The sequence below is a fragment of the Pseudochaenichthys georgianus genome, chromosome 4, assembly GCF_902827115.2.
Source record: "Pseudochaenichthys georgianus chromosome 4, fPseGeo1.2, whole genome shotgun sequence".
In the NCBI taxonomy this organism is placed as follows: Eukaryota; Metazoa; Chordata; class Actinopteri; order Perciformes; family Channichthyidae; genus Pseudochaenichthys; species Pseudochaenichthys georgianus.
In genome coordinates, this window is record NC_047506.1 from 42479900 (window position 1) to 42502222 (window position 22323).

At 41.1% G+C, this 22323-nt stretch overlaps 1 protein-coding gene across 1 annotated transcript in view; it reads left to right on the top strand.

Annotated features, from left to right (window-relative positions):
• Nucleotides 1-22323, top strand: part of LOC117445432 (uncharacterized) — a 111746-nt gene that overhangs the window by 3485 nt on the left and 85938 nt on the right. The window contains exon 3 of the mRNA XM_034081127.2: nucleotides 10419-10466. Within this exon, the coding sequence (XP_033937018.1) occupies nucleotides 10419-10466 (48 nt within the window). The remainder of the gene's footprint in view (nucleotides 1-10418; nucleotides 10467-22323) is intronic.

A 22323-nucleotide genomic window follows, 5' to 3' on the forward strand; every position in this document is an offset into this window, starting at 1 on the left:
TGCCATGTTAGCATTGAGACAAAACGTGGCTGTTTGCCTCAAGGTAACGAGCTACCTTTCAAACAGCAATACCAATTAGTTTTAATGAGGGTTGCTAACAATGATAACACGTCATCGTGACAGAGTTGAAGCACAGCTGAGAAGTGCCTCATAATGGACTGGCAGGAGTCCAGGAAGCTATCGTGCACCCGACACCTGTCACCCACCGCAGGATGGCTCATTTACATGTGTGTAGAGCCCTCGAACCAGCTACTGATACAGCGGCCACCGATGGGCTCCCAAAAGATCACTTTACACTCTTCTCCGTAGGTGCCACACATCCCTCTTTCTGGTCAGTCACGGTGCTTATTGCTGCTCATGCTAATTACTCTTCCACTGTCCATTCCCATCACGCTGCTGCTGCCAGAACTGCAAACATGTATAATTACATCTTATATACGTTTTATTCACAGAAATAAAAAAAAGTTTAAAATGTACTAAAAAGTTGTGTTAAACTGCAGAGTTTCCTCTCTGATGCAATTGATCGACCTACCAACCTCCGTGTGCAAATAAGGGCTGAGCAATATCTATTATATTGTTATCGTCATTGCTATGGCAACTTGTGATGAACACATTATAGAAAAGACGATATCAGGGATTTTTATGTTAGTTAAAACAGTAGGAAACTCATTATTTTTCTTATGTATGCCTTTTGTGTTCAGTGTGCTTTCTTTTTTTTATAAAAATCACATTATGGTCCAGTATCGAAAGTACAGGGTGAAAGCACTGCATCACAACACACATCAGATATGCACTAAGACATGTCCTATATCAAGAGTAGATCAAATGACTATGTTTCATATTAAAAGCATCACTTAGTCATGACTCCATAGATAATGGACCCTGCTGTACCCCTTGACCAAATGGAGATGTGTAGTCTCTTGCAGCTCATTGTGTTGATTTCACACCCTACACATGTACTGTTTTGGTTTACAACTTGGGCAACCTTAGTTTAGCAGTAGTAAAGTATGGACAAACCCATTGTAAATAATTAGCAAAAAACAACCGAATGACAGATTTAGCAACTAGCTGATGAACATAACGGAGCGTTGGAAACGGAAGCGGTAAAGACAAAAGCAGACCTACAGAGTGAATGATGGAGAACGTAGAAACACCACTCCAATGAACGCTGTCGTTGCTAATCCACCAATTACTCAGGTCAGAATGAGTTACTAGTCAGGAGGATTACTGCGCGGCCTGTGAAAACAGTTGTATATAGTCTTATGTCAGTGTGGGGGACCTGCGGGGGGGTCAGCTCTGCACAAAATGACCCCGATGAGGTCTTCAGAGTAGTCTAGGCTCAGGCTTTGAGATTTAAGTGCACAACAGCTGTGTTTGATTTGAGAGAACACTACGCAGTCCAGATTCACTCACGACACAATAAGAACACAGTGCACACACAGTGTCCTAATGGAAGTATCTGAACCGAGGGCATGGAGTTATGTTGGCATTTAATATGCAGGGAATACCTGAGAGATGCTACTGGGTTGCTTTGTATGAAGTATCCAGTATTAAGGGCACTTGTTTCAGATACTTCAGTGGTGCAGGAATGAGTCCTCAACCCAGACATGTGTCGTGTACTTTAAGGCTCGCTCATCTCTACATCAACGTGCACGTATACGCATTTGGTTAGATTCCAGAAAAAGGTCTGTGGCTCCGTTACAGTACATTTCATGTAGCTTATGCTTCGATCCAAAGTGACTTGAGATAAGTACATTCAACCATGAAGGAAACAACTGCAATAATCCAGCAGGTACATCTGGCTGTACACCGAACCAGGTTCTGCATCAGCTCCACCTTCAGCCACACCTTCCACCTTAAGCCAACGTGCTGAGTGCAGGAGCCTGGATAGCAAACAGGCTTGTTTAGTGTAGTGAGCCGACGATGATGACGATGATGACGATGATGATGAATTTTGTCAGAAATATTACAGCGACTCACTCACCAGATATATTATCACAAAGGTTTATAGCGCAATATGCACAACATAACTATCAACCACGACATACAATAGAAGGAAGGTTTGTGTTACCCAAATCTAAATCAAACATGGGACAGAAAACAGTCCAGGCCGTGATCAGCTGGAACTCTGCACCGGTTCACATCATTCAGGAACATTCTCAAGTACATTTCAAATGGTTGCTAAAAAATTATTTAAGTATTACAAAGTACATTTGAACTGTGCCTGTGGCTATGTATGCATGTATGGCTATGTACACTTATTTGTATTTACTTTTGTTTGCCCTTAGGATGGCGATAATTGGATGAGCATTTTAGTTTCACTTCATTTCACTGTAAATAGCATGAAATTATGAGCTGTTTTGTTTTAATTTTGTTGTATGTTTATGTATGTTTTGAGTGTGTGAGGACCCCAGGAAGAATAGCCAATGCTCATGCTAGTGCTAATGGGGATCCTAATAAAGACATAAAGACATACAGATGAAGATGATGATGATGATGATGTAGGAGATTAACATGTTTTGTTCTACGACATACATTACATGGTGAATGTGCAAGTATTATTAACAAGTGTGTTTGCCACAGATCTTATTGTCTGCGATGTTCCAGAATCCAATGGAGACATCCCGTTAACTCTTTGTGGAGTGAGCCCTTGTGATGCTAACGTGCGGATCGTCCGAAATAAAGATGTCATGAATACATCACTGCACCACTCTATTGTCGTGATATTCAACACATCTGCTTCACTTATATTGAAGAGTATATATTCAATCTTTATAACGCAATTCAACAAGAATATGGGAAGTACAATATAAACCCCTTGAGCTGTGGATTACATTCAGTGAATCTGCTCTTTGCCTCTCGAGTCAAGCTGTGTCTCTTAAGCACTTTGGACCGTACAATATCTTCAATATGAGGTATTTTATATCAGAACAAACCATCCATAAGTCACTACACTGTACACATAATATTTAATTGAGTGAGTGAGTTATAATGACATGCAATAATTGTATATTAATTAAGGATAAATGGAGCGTCTGCAGTTGAGTGGTTTGCTGTTGTGCCGTCCACTCTCTTTGGAGACTCCACAAGTGGTAGACAACATGCTACAGCAGACCTTTCATCTGCACCACCCAGCTGTAAGAGTGAAGAGCCACTTCCATTAAGTGTGTGTCTTCCCACTATACAATTATATACAGACACACACGCTCAGGCTCCTGAAGCAGGCATGCACACACACACATACTCACTCCCACAGAACTCGGCTCTGTGTTGAGTGTGTGCCGATGCTGCGAGACTACTTTAGTTTGTGTGTGTGTGAGAAGCAGACGGAGAGAAATAGAGAGGGAGAGAGAGAGCGTGCCACCTTTTAGAGTGCTCAGGGTAGGGAGGCCCTTTCCCTTTTACAGAACAGAAATCAGCAATTGACCTGTCACTTTTGCTCTGATAGCCATCTCTGGAAAGCAGGTCATGCCCATATGTCTAAAGTGCCTCTTAACCGCATTTTATGAAGCCAGAAAATGTAATCCAATAATGATTTGACTTGCGAGAGAGAAAGCTAGCCAGCTGGGAGTGATAGCATGCACCGTTAGCACTCCTAAAAGCAGGCCGAACAAAGAAGGGCAAATTCAACGTTCTTATTTAATTTCAGCCACAACAGAATGACACAGATGTTGTCACTAAACAGCAGAAAGGCTGAATTAAAACACAACAATGCAGCACTGGTATTCATTTCCACAACTGTTGATGCATACTTCAGTGTTTGCAGCAGAGACTATCTGAATGATAATAATCAGCACTGAGGCCAACCATACGCTATCTTTTTTTAGACTCATTTGTGCCCCCCCTCCTCTCCTTCCATTTCAGGTTCCCAAAGACAAATAGCATGGCACAAAACTAATTAGTAACCAGGAACTAGTTAGGAGATGCCCTTTGAAAAACATGTCCTGAGGCAGGATTTAAATATAGGGACAGAGTCAGTGACTGAGTGAGCCTGGGAGATCCCGGCCTGCAGGCGCAGCAGCACTTTGACCCCTGACCCTCATTATAGGGAGTGCATTCCTAGAGGGGTGAAACCCCGCAGCACAAAGTACAAGGGCATGGGAGGACTGTAAGCCCAGCCTGGTGTGTCTCACTGCCCAACACAACGCGGCTGGAGACAATACAGGGCTGGGACCAGGCTTTAGGAAAGTAATGGTATACACTTAGTTTCCCCACAGATACATATTTCTTTCATTTTTATACATCTGGTTTCTCTCTATTGAAGGTAATGGGATTCTGCACCAAAAATGCTTTTCAGAATATATAACCCAATCCATCTGATATAAAAGACATGGGAGTGAGTGGGAGGGAATGAGGAGGGGAGTTTTGGAAATGCTAAGAACTTGCTAGCTGAAGATAGCATTAATTAGGTAGAGAGTGAAGCGATGACAACAGTGTGAACCAGGGCTATACAGGAAAGTTAAAAGCGTAATAACACATTCTAAATCTGAATGCCTGAAGCTTACTTTGTTCCTTAATTCGGTTAAAACCTGAATTTCTGAACAGTTACAGAACAAGCATTATTATTAACATGATGTTGTTATGTTTTAGTGCCTGCTGCGCAGGATTGTTTCTTACTCTTATCAACATGTCCAATAACTCCACAACATTGTACTCCAAAAGTCAACATTTATTAAGAAAATATAGATATCATAACTTTTTTAATCCACAAAATGTTTAAATCCAACACAATCTATACTCAAGGCTAAATGTTTTTTTCAAAGCTCCATTAAATACACCCACTGTGAATCTTATATGTAACAAATAAGATGTTGTGCGGGGCTGACCTGTTGACCTGCAAGCATGCCCTTGCCTATACGTGTGCATGCCCATGTTTCCATCTAATTGCAATGGTGTGAAAAGTGAGTTCACCCCCCCCCACTCAGTCTCTCATGGGTTGATAATTCTCAAACAGACTTGGTTTACATTCATTAGAACAACACTCACAGCAATCAGGCCACAGTGCCAGGGGCAATGGTCCTCTTTATAAAATCACATTGCCTAATAGCAGTGTTCTATAATTATATGCCATAAACATCTATCAAGAAGTGCCTGTGTGTGTGTGTGTGTGTGTGTGTGTGTGTGTGTGTGTGTGTGTGTGTGTGTGTGTGTGTGTGTGTGTGTGTGTGTGTGTGTGTGTGTGTGTGTGTGTGTGTGTGTGTGTGTGTGTGTGTGTGTGTGTGTGTGTGTGTGTGTGTGTGTGTGTGTGTGTGTGTGTGTGTGTGTGTGTGTGTGTGTGTGTGTGTGTGTGTGTGTGTGTGTGTGTGTGTGTGTGTGTGTGGGTTTGGCAGTTTGTTTGTACAAATGCTTTTCTTGTTATTTGCATCTTTACATACTTAGCACCAGCTCAGAGATTATTGTCAGCGTTATTTTGTTCCATGTGCAGTTCTGTCATGTGAAGTGTACATTAAGTGTGCACATTACCAAACAGCTAGTTATGTATGTCTTTTCATTCATTGCTAAACCTCCAGTAGCCTGGCCCTGGAGGTGCAAAACACAACAACAAGGACAAAATACACAAGGGATGAAGAATAAGGAAATATACTTTTTATATGATTTTTTTTTAAAGAGCATAATAGGCACGTTCACACAGCAGTACTTTTCCCCGTACTTTTCTCCTTTAGTTCCGTTAGTACCCCTTATGTCGCGTTCACACCAAAAAGAGTACTTAGTGGCGGGAACTTTTACCCGCATTTTTAGTGCCTGCTAGAGAGGTGGTACCAAAAAAGTACCAACAAAGTACCAATTGCTAATGGCTGGGCGAATTGCAAACCACGCCCCGTAAAACTCTGAAAAGTGTTTTGAAGCCGCCATTGTATTTGCAGGCATTAGCATTATTAGCATTAGCCCCGCGCACCAACGGAGAGAGAATAACTTATGGCAACACAAAAAAAAACATGGGAGCAGTGGAGTGATGAGGAGGTGTCGGTGTTCTGGCGATTTACTCGGAAGTAGGGATGTGCATCTCCATCACTGAGGCCGATGCGATGCGCATCTCGATATGTTGCCACGATACGATACATTAACGATACATTTGAAACACCAGGCGATGCGATACGATACGATTCACCCCTGTTGCGATACAGTTCGATACAATTTGATTCAACATTATGCAATTCGGTGTGATACGATGCGATTCAACACGATGCAAAAATAATGATACTTCAATATGGTACGACAGAGGATTTTTGGTGTATTCCTTATATGCAGCAAATCATACATTAACAAAAAAGTGCTTTACATATTTGGTACTGCACATCCCATCATGCCGTTTATTTGTTTACCTTTAAAAGCTCTCCAGAGTACAGTACCATGTTATAACACCTCACAGTTAAACAATGTAAGGATGCATTGCTCATGATTAACAATGTGCAAATAACAGCTACCATAGTGCAATGCCCATACAGCTGCTGCCTGATGTGCTTAACACTCATCCATAGGCTGACTCACCAGTGAGCAGAAAGCAGTGGGTTATATATGAACAATAAAGAATACAAATAACCTTTCACAAACAGCTCTATCATAACTGCTTACAGTGAGGAAGACATTTAAATTATTATTGGCCGTCACAGGCTGCTGTAAACTAAACACCACTCTCTCTGACAGAACACCTCACTGAGTGATTCAACTCATAGTCTAACTTTCAGGTTTCTCTTTTCAGCCGCAGACCCCATGTCGCCTCTTTATGTGCGTCGCTAAGTTCCTCGTACTACGTGTGTACTTTAAAGCGGCTCGGCATCGTTAACAATTTGCGAGCGATTTTTCAAGTTGACCGTCTGTAGTATATAGTGCCGCGCACATATACCATCAGGACGTTACTGATGGGGTGCGGCTACGGAGTGATACTGTGTGTATGCAAGCCCGCTTCTGGACGGATCTATGTATCATGGCTGTAGACCTGTTAAGTCATAAAGATACCTCATACAAAGGTCTACGGATACCTTATTACTGTCCATGACCTGCGGTCAGCTATATAGCATAAAGGACTATTACACCGTCTTTCTTGAACAATCCAAGTGTTGCCAAACGTTTGATTTGTAGGTATTTTTTGGTGCGCTGCATTTCTCTTTCTCCTCAACTTCCGTGTGTGTTGATAACTGAGACTCTCGGCCTTCGTAGTGGTGAAGCAAATATCAAAGATCGTCTCTGCTGAGTGTTGACAAGATGAGGGGATTTTGAATCGTTTTTTTACCGATGCCAAGACGCTACGCAATCAATGCATCGCAAGTTCAACCTGGTTCAACCCAAACTGTAGCCAATGTGCACTCTTTCAACCGGTGCACTCGCATCTTGAACGTTTATGCCGGTGCACCGATGCGAATCGGTGAATCTTAACATCTCTACTCGGAAGGCTTCAGTCGGGGACTTCGGGTGGCAGTATACACCGTGAAGTTGGTTGCGGCCTGCCAGTAAACCCAAAGCAGAAGAAGAAGAAGTGACGTCAGCGGCTCATTTGCGTAATCTTCCCTCAGGGAAAAATACTCCGGTGTGAACACGATTGGTACTTAGTGCCCTGGGGTACTAAGTGCCGGGCTGAAGTCGAATAGTCCATTTAGCTTAGGAACCTTCCTAAAGGAGTGAAATTACCCGGAAGTCCCTCAGTGGCAGCCATGATAAGTGCCATTCGAATTCTCTAGAATGATGAGAATGATAGGAAAGGAGGTTTCAAACTTCCTTTATAACCTCCTTTAGCTTAGGAACCACTGGACCTCCCTAACCGACAGGAGAAGCGAAAATGCTGCCCCACAATGCCTTGCAGCCGCAGCATTTGCCGTCACACAACAGTCGGCCGTTCACAGAAACAACCGATTATGACCGAGAAATGATATCATGAAAGTTACGGTGCTTATTAAGCATTTTAAAACGTAGGTGGTAAGTTGTCAAAGTGCTTTTTTCTGAACGTTCATCAGTATTATAATCAACGAGCATAGGTTTCACTTTCCTTTTTTATTTCAATTCCAACTTTGGTCATGAAGAATATGTTTCTCTGTTGTCTACGTTCATAAAGCAAAACAGCAGCATCAGAGCACGGAGCAGAGTCTCTAGATGAGTTTACAGTAGTCCCTCGTTCTTATTAAACATCCATGTTGTAGTCCGCTATAGAGAACTGTAGTTTCCATAGTTCCCCCACAGCATCAGACGCACAAAATGACGTCCGCTGGCGCATCATAAACACGTCGGATAGTGAAAGTCCATTCGGATTCTCTAAAGTACCGCAGTCTCTTCTCCTAAGTCCTTTTGAATTCTCCTATCCACTATCCCTTAACCCCGTGACGTTTCACACAGAGGTCAAGGAATAGACGATAGGGTTAGAACTTAGGAGCTGATTTTTAAACTATTCGACTGCAGCCCCGGTGTCAGTACCAGATGTGTTCGGGCTACCAGATATGTTCGGGTGTATTTCCGTCGCATCCGACATCCGTCATATCCGTCTACTCACCTCCCTCTGCTCCCAGCGCTCTGCTGCCACACACCGGCCGTCTGCGGAACTGCAGCCGGAGGAACTCGGTACAGCTTGTTATGTGTGTGTACTTGTGCACATAAATAATGTTTCTAATTATTTACAATTAAAAAATATATATATTCTGCGTTACTTTAGCCAACACTTTTATAAGGCCACTAGATTAGATAATTACGAAATGTGTAGATAGAATACATATCTTTCAGATTGTTATTTTGTCATTATGTTTCATGTTTTATTTACCTTTTAGTATTTGAATATAGTATATGAACTTTGGAGAGGAGTTGGTAGACACACGACACATCAAATCACATCTACAGATCAAGACAAAGCGAATGTAAGTACTCCCATACTCCTAGCGTGAAAATGTTTGTGAAAACGTGTGAAAAGTCTCCGAAAATCCTAAAAAATAAGCTCATATTTGAATTCCCCATAAAAAAACAAATCATTCAGTAAAAACAAGGCCCCACTGATCATCTACTCTCTGAGACGATTCCAGGGATGACTGGCTTGAGTTTCTACCACCAGGGAAAGTGGACAAAAGTGCCCGAGATCAGCCTCTTAATTTACCCAGGGCCTAGTGCTTGGCTTTGGGCATGAAAATTCAGGAAACTCCCCTGAGTATTTTATTAAATATCTGAACTTTGGAGAGGAGTTGGGGGACACACGACACATCAAATCACAGCTACAGATCAAGACGAAGCGAATGGAATTACTCCTAGCGTGTGAAAATGTTTGTGAAAAACGTGTGCAAAGTCTCTGAAAACGGAGCAGTGGCTGTGATGCTAGCTTTGCGGCTAGCGGTTAGTTGTTGTTGTTTGAAGTTGTTGCTATGGAAACAACATGGGAGAAAAAATTAATATCTTCTACATATAATAACGAACAAAGTAAAGAATGAAGTGTAGGCTATGCCTGTTTGAAGTTGTTGCTATGGAAACAACATGACGGAGAAAAAGTATAATCTTCTACATATAATAACGGACAAAGTAAAGAATGAAGTGTCGGCTATGTTTAAATGTTCAGAATGTGACCATCATGGCCCTCTTGAGTTGCCGTAAAATATGACGGATAAGACGGATGACGGATGCGACGGAAATACACCCGAACACATCTGGTACCCCGAACACATCTGGTACCTACACCGGCACTAAGTACGGCAAAGTACTTGGTGTGAAAGCGGCTAATGGGCTTGCATTTTCCTTCTGTGTCATTCACCATACACCAGCATTCATTTTACATATAATTATCAATACCATAAATAACATAGAAAAAGGCCTCTATGATGTAGGTCAGGCCTAGTGTTACGATCAAATGACATAAATTGATGCTTGAATTGCTATAAAAACACATAATAACTTACCTATTGAATTACAAAAAAATCAATCACAGTTGAATATTATAACTTCAAGCTTCATTAATTTATTTTAAATAAAATTTGAAAAAAACAATGACAAAGCACTGCAAAACAACATATCAGATGTGAATATCAATATATGACAAATAAAAACAGGATCCGTACCTGACTTACCAGATGTCTTTGACTTTTACATTTTTTTATGAATGTTTTTTTAAAAATGAAATTATTTTTGTTAATATGCTTGTAGAGTTATTTGAGCATTAAGAAAATCACTATTTAAATACTACATAGTATAATCATTATTAATACTTTTGGTGTTAAACCCTACAAATCACAAAAAAACATGTGAAAGCGCAACAATGTGAAACATTTTCTGACCTTTTTTTCCAACTAAGTATGTTTCCATTTTTTAATTGTGTTTATCATCCTTAAGAACTTTAGGTTAAAGACACAATCACATTTTCTAAACAATGATACTTCATTTGTCCCTCGTGTCATTCTACATAAGTCCAGCTTTATGGATGTTGTTCTGAATCACTTTTAAATGCTGTTTCCTTGCAGGCCTGTGGGAGTGAACACAGACTGCACTGCATCCTCTGCCAAGCCAAGGTAAGCGTATTGATGTGTGTGTGTTTGGAGAGGGAGGGTTTATACAAATAGGGAGGGTATTATACACATTCAATGAGGGATCTGATGATGTCTCATTCTTTTAATCTTACTGTGTGAAATGTTGGTAGCAAGCATTTAAACAAACACCGTTTAAGTCATTAGCTAGTGCCTGCATCTCACAAAGCAGATTCAAGCAGCACAGATCCATAATACTAATGAGCAATCATGTCTTTGTTTTGCTCGGTGATTTTGCAGATTTTGCAGCAGTTGTGTTGCTCATGAGCCATCGTATAGTCCTTATTATTGCACCAGAAAGAAAGCAGAAACATTACAATATTTGGCAAAGGATACAAGCCATGTAATGACCAAATCTGTATTCATTTCATGAGCAGAAATTAATCACGCCTTCCTGTGGTACGTTTCTAATGCAAATTTCCCGTCAACACATTGTGTCTTGTGTTTGCCAGTTTATTCGTATAAAATGGTGGAGCTGATGTGTCACCACAGATGGGGTTGCATGCTGGATAAGGTGGCTGCATTACTAACCATGTGAGATTAGGAAGTGTGCTGTTGATGTGTTGTATGTATTCATGCGTGTGCGTGGGTCAAAGCACAGGCTGGATACTGAGTGTTTTATTCATTGTTTGCTCTACAGCGGCGGGTTGACAATGTGATCTTTGCCGTCTGTTCTCGTGTGTATGTATGGCAGGGATCCACTCTGCGGAGGAAAATGTCACAGTTACTCTGACAACAACCTTTTGGGATTTTAAGATATACACACATTCACACGCTGATGGAAGTTAAATGAAACATTTAACTTCTCCGCTGATTGTTGTTATTCATCGAAAAATCTGTCTCCATTTGGGGTCAAAGACCAATGGGTGCACAGTGTGATGCTGTGTTTTATACAAATCAACATGTCTCTATTACATACAGCTGAGTTGTTTTACCAACCGGGTGTCAAGTATGTTTTAGGACACAGGATTTTAAGTATAACTACATTTTGCATTCTTGTCAATTTTGCACATATCATTATTAACTACAATGATACTCTGGCTATTGCACATATATTTCCAAAGAGGATAACATAGTTTTTGTCTCATGCTGATTCAACCGGTAAACAGATATTAGATCGTACTCCGGACTTGTAAGCTAGTTAGCCAGTTTTACCGGTAAAACAATCGTTAGCGTTTCAAGATGCCTGTCTCTAGTTTACAGCATTTCATATTTGGAAAGACATATCGTGTTGTTACATTTGTATTCCACTCAGAAAAGGGAAGTTAGTTAGCAAGGCTCATTAGCATGATAGCTTCCAGTCTTTGAGGACTTATCCTATCTTCTACCTAGCTCAGAGGCTGGCAACCTTTACTATCAAAAAATACATGTTGCCCCCGTTTCCACCACATCAAATTCTGGAGCTGCAAAAACGTATATTTGATAGCACAGCTTAGAAAGTGTTTTCGTTATTATACTATATACTCAAGTTAGTTGCATTTATGAAATTATCGAACAAAAATAAAGAAAACCGTTGCAAAATGTAAGATATTACAGCAATCTTTACCCAGAAAATAAAACTATTATGATGAGTAGAAAAACACACTGTAAACACATACAGTGGGACAAAAAAATATTTAGTCAGCCACCAATTGTGCAAGTTCTCCCACTTAAAAAGATGAGAGAGGCCTGTAATTGTCACCCTAGGTACACTTCAACTATGAGAGACAGAATGGGGGGAAAGAATCCAGGAAATCACATTGTAGGATTTTTAATGAATTAATTGGTAAATTCCTCGGTAAAATAAGTATTTGGTCACCTACAAACAAACAAGATTTCTGGCTCTCACAGACCTGTAACTTATTCTCTAAGAGCCTCCTCTGTCCTCCACTTGTTAACTGTATTAATGGCACCTGTTTGAACTCGTTATCAGTATAAAAGACACCTGTCCACAATCTCAAACAGTCACACTCCAAACTCCACTATGGCCAAGACCAAAGAGCTGTCAAAGGACACCAGAAACAAAATTGTAGACCTGCACCAGGCTGGGAAGACTGCATCTGCAATAGGTAAGCAGCTTGGTGTGAAGAAATCAACTGTGGGAGCAATTATTAGAACATGGAAGACATACAAGACCACTGATAATCTTCCTCGACCTGGGGCTTCATGCAAGATCTCACCCCGTGGGGTCAAAGTGATCACAATAACGGTGAGCAAAGATCCCAGAACCACACGGGGGGACCGAGTCCATGACCTGCAGAGAGCTGGGACCAAAGTAACAAAGGCTCCCATCAGTAACACACTACGCCGCCAGGGACTCAAATCCTGCAGTGCCAGACGTGTCCCCCTGCTTAAGCCAGTACATGTCCAGGCCCGTCTGAAGTTTGCTAGAGAGCATTTAGATGATCCAGAAGAGGATTGGGAGAATGTCATATGGTCAGATGAAACCAAAATAGAACTTTTTGGTAAAAACTCAACGAGACGTGTTTGGAGGAGAAAGAATGCTGAGTTGCATCCAAAGAACACCATACCTACTGGGAAACATGGGGGTGGAAACATCAGGCTTTGGGGCTGTTTTTCTGCAAAGGGACCAGGATGACTTATCCGTGTAAAGCAAAGAATGAATGGGGCCATGTATCGTGAGATTTTGTGTGACAACCTCCTTCCATCAGCAAGGGCATTGAAGATGAAACGTGGCTGGGTCTTTCAGCATGACAATTATCCCAAACACACCGCCCGGGCAACGAAGGAGTGGCTTCGTAAGAAGCATTTCAAGGTCCTGGAGTGGCCTAGCCAGTCTCCAGATCTCAACCCCATAGAAAATCTTTGGAGGGAGTTGAAAGTCCGTGTTGCCCAGCGACAGCCCCAAAACATCACTGCTCTAGAGGAGATCTGCATGGAGGAATGGGCCAAAATACCAGCAACAGTGAAAACCTTGTGAAGACTTACAGAAAACGTTTGACCTCTGTCATTGCCAACAAAGGGTATATAACAAAGTATTGAGATGAACTTTTGTTATTGACCAAATACTTATTTTCCACCTAATTTGCAAATACATTCTTTAAAAATCAGACAATGTGATTTTCTGGATTTTTTTTTCTTCTCATTCTGTCTCTCATAGTTGAAGTGTACCTAGGATGAACATTACAGGCCTCTCTCATCTTTTTAAGTGGGAGAACTTGCACAATTGGTGGCTGACTAAATACTATTTTGCCCCACTGTAACTGTGCATGCCTTTTTTTCCCTTTCATATTTGGAAATTAAAAGACATAAAAAAACAGCTGACTGAAAAACTTATAGCTACAGCCTATTATCTAAATGACATGCCACTTATGACCTAAAACAGTTTCAGTGTGCTGTCATTGTTTTCTCCTTTTTTTCCTCAGCCACATAGCAATCAAATGTTTCAGTCGTACTGTAGCAGAGATCAGCAAACATCGTGGAGGAAATGTTGCCCGTCTCATTAATACATCCACGGTTTCCACGGTGGAATTTTACAAAGCCTAAGATTTTAAATGGTTAGGTTTACTGATTTGCAGTAGAACATGAGGTCCCAATGGTGGATCAATAGAGGTTTTGGAATATCTACTGTACCACAATCTGTGATGGTAACCTGCAGACTCTCACCTGCCTGTAATAATGTACCTCAGTGTTGTTGAAAAGGAAGTCATTTTGACTATTTCCTGTTTCCCTGTCAGTATTTGGCTGCAGGCAAACACATTACCACCATCTCTGCCCCTCTTTTACCTAGCAGCAGACATTTCTTGCACTTTTTCAGCATCTCAAACTGACCATTGCACTTGTCTTCGTCCATTGTACGGAAGGCACGTCATCAATTATTAATGGCGAGGAGAGACATCCCACAGAGAGTCATGAACAAGGGTTAGTGGCAGGCCTGGTGAATGCAGCGCTGCCATTTAGAGAGTGATTGTTGGGAGGCTACTGTATATTGATATGAACTCTGCTGCAGTAAGTTAATGCATCAGTATAATAACATTTTAATGTCTGCGGTGGCATGGCCATTTAATATTTGTCCACAGAGAGATGTATATGTACATCCGCAATGACTGTAATGATGATAGTGATAATCATTTGCGCTGCTATCACTCTGTAATGTGTGATTGCAATCACCCTTGGTTAACATTACGAGGCTTTAGCCATTAAGACTTTGAGCAAGCAGTGCTCATCATAAAATCTCCAAATGGATGTGCCGGCCGTTTCATTTTCCAGCTTATTTTTTCTCGTTGATGTTGCTTTTCCTTGAATGTTGTTTTCCCCTTTTTGCAGCGTGCTCTCAAATGTGGGCCATCTGTATGAGTTATGCTAATTTGTTGGGGCAATGAATGCATTAATTTCATTAGCACATGGCCTCAGAGCAATAATTACCAGAGTAGGTGTGTCACAAGCAATCATGTTAAAATTTGCCAGTTAATTATTAAGATTTTGTTCTGAGGGACCTGAATTTGACACGAGTCGCCGAGGGAGAAGAGAGAGGGGAAAGTTAATGCATTCCAGTGGCCGAGGCTAGGTGCTTGTTGTTGAGCACAGTGTGTTGGGGGGGGGGGGCTACTAGCACAATTGTTGCATGTTGACAGCTCACATTCTGGACTAATTACTGTAAATAGCAAAGGGCGATCTAGTGCTGGGTCAGCCCAGGAGGGCGTCATTAGAAATGAAGAAGGTCCACAGACGACTGATGGCCTGCTCCTCTGACGCAGCCGCTGGAGAAGACTCTGGTCTGAGTGTGAAGGAGGAAGAACATCACAGCTCCTCGCCATAATTAGCCCGGGTCAGACACAGAGTCGGGCTCCCTTAAAATATAATAAAATAAAATATCTGCCGTATTGGTATGACAAGTGGAAAGCCGTGCAGTTATAAGAGATAGCATATAGGTAAATATCATTTTTGTGACAGTATATAATACTTTTGATTAGCTAGCATGCAAACACATGTTTTTTTTCAATTTACTGAGTTTTATTTCTTACAAACACCCGCTTAAAAGGCGTCTCTCAACATGTGGAAATGTGACTCTCTCAGTGTTTTTGCAGTTTTTGCCAACCAGGAAATCTCTTACCAGGGAAGCTATGACTGTTTACTTTTCAAAATAGCAGATTAAAGAGTCTCTCCAGCCATGATGCATAGGGTTAGTTACGTTGTCCTCTATCACATACATTTATGTATTACTGATTATTAATCTTGGGTCTTTAAACAAAGCTGTCTGAAGGAAATAAAGGAATGAAGATGGTTTATTAAAATTGCAAAAAAACCATTTAAAATATTTTCTTTGCTCAAAATGATGTACAGTGTTAACATTTTGAGGCCTAAGTTGCTCATTTGAATTGTTTTGTCTTTTCTAAAAAATGAGTGTATGGAAAATAAAACCTCGTTTTATAATGGCAATTAAAGTCATAATCTATAAATCAATCCAGACAGAGTCAATCAGTCCAGAGAGAGTCAGTCTAAAGGCCCTGACACACCGAGCCGATTTTGGCCGTCGATAGATGTCGGGCCGTCAATGAGAATCCTGTCGCCCTACTCAGATTGGTGTGTCCCGCACAGTCGTGTCTTTTCGGCCGTGCCGACACCTTCCGCTGTCGGAAAAATAAATCACTCTGATTGGCTCTTCAGCTTAGCTAATCACTGCATGAGAAGCGAAACGGAAGTGATGAAGGCACACACAGACGGCTATTATTTTTCATTTTCCAGTACCGCACTAAACATGTTTTCGATTATAAGTCGTTATGTGAAACAGTCTGTGATGGACGAGAGTGAAAATGGAACGCACGCTATTTGTTGTTTGTTTATATCACGCAGTCTGTTCTTCTTCTCTCGGTGTATCACGCAGTCTGTCTTCCGGTTGTTGCCTCTTTTGAATGACGAATACACACTACCGCCGCCTGCTGGTAAGGAGAGTTATTGCGACTCATGCATGCACAGTGCGTACGTGCTACTTGGCCGTCGGCTGAAGTCTTTGCGGTGTGTTCCAGTGCGACTGTTTGGCCAAGACGCAGGAGACGTGAGGCGACACAACAATCGGGTCCGTCGGGACGTGTTCTTTGGTGTCAGTTTGGTGTGTCAGGGCCTTAACCCGAGAGCTTAGTTTTAACTCCACGTTCATATAACTTCAAATCTCCTGACAAGATTCTGCACCATTTCTCAAACCTTCCCCGCCCCCTGTCTCTCAAGTGTCTCCTTAAAAGTGCTAGCATTTACACTCCTATCCCCCTCTTTGAAGAACACATTATGTTAATCATCACTTGATTATATATGGAAAGCAGATTATCCTTTGATTTTGATGAACTCAGCAGCTGTCAGACTCTTCATTTGACTAAAAGCAGGACATTCTGCAGAGTCTCCATGTCACTAAGCTGCTGTCAGGACACGAGACGACACATGAAAGGGATTCCTGCATGGCTCTCACAGAACAATGGAACATGGCCTTGAGGTGTGTGTGTGTGTGTGTGTGTGTGTGTGTGTGTGTGGTGTGTGTGTGTGTGTGTGTGTGTGTGTGTGTGTGTGTGTGTGTGTGTGTGTGTGTGTGTGTGTGTGTGTGTGTGGTGTGTGTGTGTGGTGTGTGTGTGTGTGTGTGTGTGTGTGTGTGTGTGTGTGTGTGTGTGTGTGTGTGTGTGTGTGTGTGTGTGTGTTGCTGGGTCCCGAACTTGGACACAAAGGCAGATATCTCTTAATGTTCTTGCTTACTTTTGCTTTTTCAGTATTTTATTTTAATTTTAGGAATCATTGTGTTAAAGTTGAACTAGAATTTTTATTTCCTATATTTCTTATGATATGATGTTCCTTTTCTTTAAGAGGATACATCTGTTTTGCCAGTGTTTGACCGACAGTTATGGCTGGGAGAAGTGCAGAGTACTTACGTGGTGCGCTACTGCTGCTAACTAGAAGATGTCATACTCTGCTAATGTTGACACACCTTTTGAAACAAGCTCACATTACCCATTACGAGTCTGTCCCTTCACAACATTCACTATTTGTGATGACCAGTGTTGGGAGTTACACGCTACAAAGTAACTGTGGTGGAAATGCGACACTTAATCACCTTCTGGTAAGAAAAGAACAAATATACAAGCTTAAACCAAAGTTGTGTTATTTTTTAATAAAGAGTTATAGCATTTAACAGAATCAATCATATTTCCAGCTGGAAAGGACAGAGAACCTGTTCCACTGATGTAGCACAATAATCTGACCAACCAATGACTATACAGGGAAAAGAGCAAAAGATGGGAAGGGGAACAGCCAATGAAATGATTGGTGGCGAGACAGGGGTTAAGTGGTGATAATTCGCCTGACAATGGTCACAGTCTGTTGAATGCTAAAGAAGAAAAGGAAGCCAGTCCTGAATGTGTGAAGAAGATTGGGAGTGATAGCTGTAGCTTACATCAAACTGAAACTGTGGGTAAAAACCCAAGAAAGAATGTATATATTTGTATATGAGACTTAATGATACATTTACTACAACAGTAACGTAGGAAAACCTGACGTTCAGACAGAGAGAAACAGAGGTACGCGCTGTCTTTATTAGATTAAGGATTTGTGCTGATGTGGGCATACATGAGGTTAAGCTATATATTGTTATTTTTAAATTTGATTTATGGTGCACATCAGTTGATGTTTAAGAGAAAGCACTGTATAAATATAATTTATTATTATTATTATTATTAATCTAAAAGTAAGGTAACTATTAGTGTAAATAATTACTTTCAGCAGTGAGTAACTAAGTAAATGAAAGGATTACTTTTTTCTAAAGTAAGTAGTATTGTGGAATGCATTACTTTCTTTGAGTAACTACCCCAACATCAGGCTGCTATGTTTGTATTTGACTTGGAAAGTGGAAGCTTGCAAGCTAAGCTAAGTAGCGGCTGTTTTGAGAGTAGAAAGTTGGTTAGCCAATCTTGCTAACTTGCATGTAAGTGCTATATCCCAATATATACTGTAGATAGATCCCTTTTTCATTTAGTAACACAAATACTCAAGTCTAAACAGTAAATATTTGTACGTTCTTTTTGTTGTAATGTTGTTAGCTGTTATTAGGAATGTTCCAAATCTGATAATATGTTCATATCATGTTCTTAGCCAGTCCTGGGGAAGATGTATAAAAGGTGTAAGAATGCATATTCCATCTCTCACACTTAAACTGGTATTTTTAAAGGAAAAATGTGCAGTGAAAATGTGAGCACCTCATGTCGACATCAGACCAGGCCTACACACAGTTTCCTAGAGCTGTATGGAGAATATGATAAGCTTAAATAAAGGTGAGAGATGTATCTCGTATACAAAAGGAACTGTTTAGGTTTTTTGCCAAACAAATGTGCAAGCATTTAAAAAAAAAATCTAAAACAGGTTCATTGGCCAATAGTTTTATGCATTTGACCCCTGTTCTCAACAAATGTATGTTGCATCTGTATTTTGTGCAAATTCCTCAATTTCTTTTGGATGAAAAGTCATAAAGTCAACCAGACAAAAGCAACAGATACAGCATGTGGTTTGGTTGGATAAGGTTACAAACACAATTGAATTTCCCTGATAGCAGGGTCAGTCTCAGGCCATTATTCCAGGCAAAGACGTGGACTCTGGGTAATTTCACCCTTTTTATTTAAACCCCATGCCCTCCCTCCCTCCCTCTCCTGCCATCCGTCCTCAGGCACCATTCATTTGAATTCCTGTTCAGGAGGGTCCTGAGGCTGATTCAATTATGTTTCCTTTAATTGGCTTTCAGGCATCCAAACTGAAACTGATGGAGAATTAATAACAGCCCCAGTTAGTCTCTGCTCTGTTTGCAACCTTGGAAACATCCCTAAAAAAATGGAGGCAAAGTCGACCCAATTTTCCACGTGTCTGTTTTGGTTGTTCGATAACAATGTGAAGAAAACGTGGTCACGGTTACTGTGTGGTCCCACTCTTAGTATGCCATGCATCTCCTTGTCAACACTCTAGAAGTTTGGTGCAAACGTTGCACCCACAGAAACACTGCAGACGCCACAGATAATATGTACTGTTCTTCAACCCCATCCAAGCCATCAATTAGTGATACAAGATTTCACTCTGTTCCTGTTAAGCCTTTCCAGAATGTTCTTATTGTGTTCTTCACTGAGGCCCATAGTACAAAGCAAACACAAGACTAAAACATATCTATTTTTCTGTCTGACAAGTAGTCCTCTTTGGGTACGGCGGACTCTTTGTCCAGAGAAAGAGAAATAATTTTCAGATGCAAAAGACAAGTTGTGAAATGGCAGGAAATGATATGCTGTTTGGAGTTCCCAGCCATGAAATCAACTTTTCCTCTGACTATACTTTCCCCCCGGAGTCTGCCTTTGTCTTCAAACAGCGCCAAAGCAGTCATTATGCTCAGGCATAATGCACCATAATGACAGTCATTTCAGTATCACATTTTCAAATGTTCCGCCTTAATTCATTGTGGTTAAGTAGCTTAGTTATAATTCACATTTCTACCCTTCTTAGCTGAGTGCTCAAGGAATGAGACATCTAAAGCAAGACAGGAGAGCAGGGACATTTAAATACTGCCGGAAACATGAGGCCTGGGAAAGGCCTTGCATATTGGAACTGCATTTATATGTTGTACACAATATCAAGCTTATTATATAGGCCAACAGATGGCAAGATGCAGCACATTCACATGCACAGGATCATTTCCATCTCATCATGTCTACCGGAATAGATATCAGAATGCAGTCTTGGTTTCACCCTATAGTTGGCCAGTTAAAACCACAACAAAACAAAAAGTCCAAAAGAAATAAAATACTCCCAGTTTGGGATTGCTCAGTATATCACAACGGTTTCTTCTTCTGCTGTTTGGCTACCAGCACAATGTCCGGGCGGTTAGTCTTCACCATTCCTTCCGTCTCCATCTGGAAATCCATCAGGATGTTAGCTTGGTCGTTCTCAGCCACCTCTGGAGGTGCTGCCCATTATGACCTTCAGACCTCCAGCCCACACTGGGCCCAGATGGTCCTGTTCACTATGACAGCCACTCTGTTCCCTCTAACACACCGCCTGCATCACACCCTGCTGTACCCGGACGTCTCAGGAGCCGGTCCCTGGGGTCCTGTCTGGTGTGGAAGACCCTGGTCTCTATTTGTTACTTTCAGACCAGCCTTTTCCACATTTTGGTTTGATTTCTTGATCTGCCACTTCTTCTTTCTGTCGGTCCTTAACTTCTGCATGGCAAACACGTATCCAGCAACAGTTTTGATAATTCATGTATCATTGTTTTTAAGGCGACAGTTCACAGTTTCTGCTTCCCTTTTAAATGATTTGTGTTTTTTGTTTTGTTATTTGTTTTCCAGTATAATAAAACTGAATATCATTTTAGGGTTGTAGCAATTGGTCTGACAATTATAAATCCAAAAACCTTTATTTGTCCGTCAGCAGTAAAAGGTACAATGTTACAACATGAAGCTCAGAACTTCTCTAAGACCAGACACCGTCTCTCTCTCAGCTGGTGAGTTGGATTCCCTCCAACATGTAATGGCTTCTTCCTTGGCTCATGCTGCACCCTTCAACCAAAATGTTATTCAAATTGGGACTGTCGTTTTTTTCTACCCGCTATCCTGCTGACAAACAAACAACCAGCGGAAACAGAGGTACATATCACCTTACACCCTGGATACTAAATGATAATGCCTAGTACTAGACTCCTGGCACTGGCTTAAATGCAGAGGCCACATGTCACTGTGTGCGCTGTGTGCTCTGCATGTGTGACCATTACAGAGGGTTTCATCCCTCCCAATTCTAATTCTAATAATAAGAATCTAATTCTATATGTAGCACATTGTGTTTTCAATCATTTCTTGGAAAGCAATGGAGCTCCTTTGCACAGAAGAATGGAATACATCATTTTTTCTTTTACATAATTTGTTATTTTGTTTAATGGGTTTTTACAGTATTTGGGGGACAGCATTAGTTTGTAAAGAGCGACCAACCTATCACTGAGGGGGGGGGGGGGGGGGGGGGGATAAGAGATAATAATTACATTTATTATGAATTGAAAAAATTAAACACATTGTCCAAACTATAAGTGCCATGATACTAATTGATTATGATTTTTGAAAGTTATTTAACAATATATTTTTCACACTGTTATTATTTCCTATAGTTAGAAGACAGCATGGTGGCGGCCTCATTATAATGATTTGTTGGCATATGAATATACAACCTTTTGATTAGAATCTGAGGAGCCCAACACATATATCACATATTCATGGGAACGACTACATGGAAAGAAAGAAACCAACATTACCTTCATGTTTTTGATCTAATCTTTTACACATCTTTCATTAATCACATCGTCCTCATGGTGGACCTCGCTGGTGGACCTCGCTGGTGATCATCAGTATTGTGTATTATAAGGCCCCTCACAGCCATTCTGCACAGAATCTCTTTTGGTTCCAAACTGAGCTGTACATTTAGAGAGAATCTGACACCCCCGCCCGAGGGTTCCAGCAGAATGCTAACGAGGCCACGGCGACATTTCCATCACCGTACAGTCAGTCGCAGCACACATCAGCCCAGCATCTCCACCAACGCCAAGTCACTGACAATTTCAGACGTAACACTTTATTAGTACCCCCCCATATCCACGCTGTAATGAATGAGGCCATTTAAACAGGATTTACGATATCTTTAAAACTTGATTGCTTAGAATTTGAGAATTATTCATAAGACGAAAGCATCATTTGTCATACAGCGAGGGCTGTTTTGGTGGGAACACATGGTTTTGTTGTAGTATTTCAAATGAACTCCTTTTCATCCACTTCTCAAACAAGCCATTTGTATGCATGTATGTCTACACAACGGATGTAATTAAAGCGAATGAGGCTCAGGTGACAAC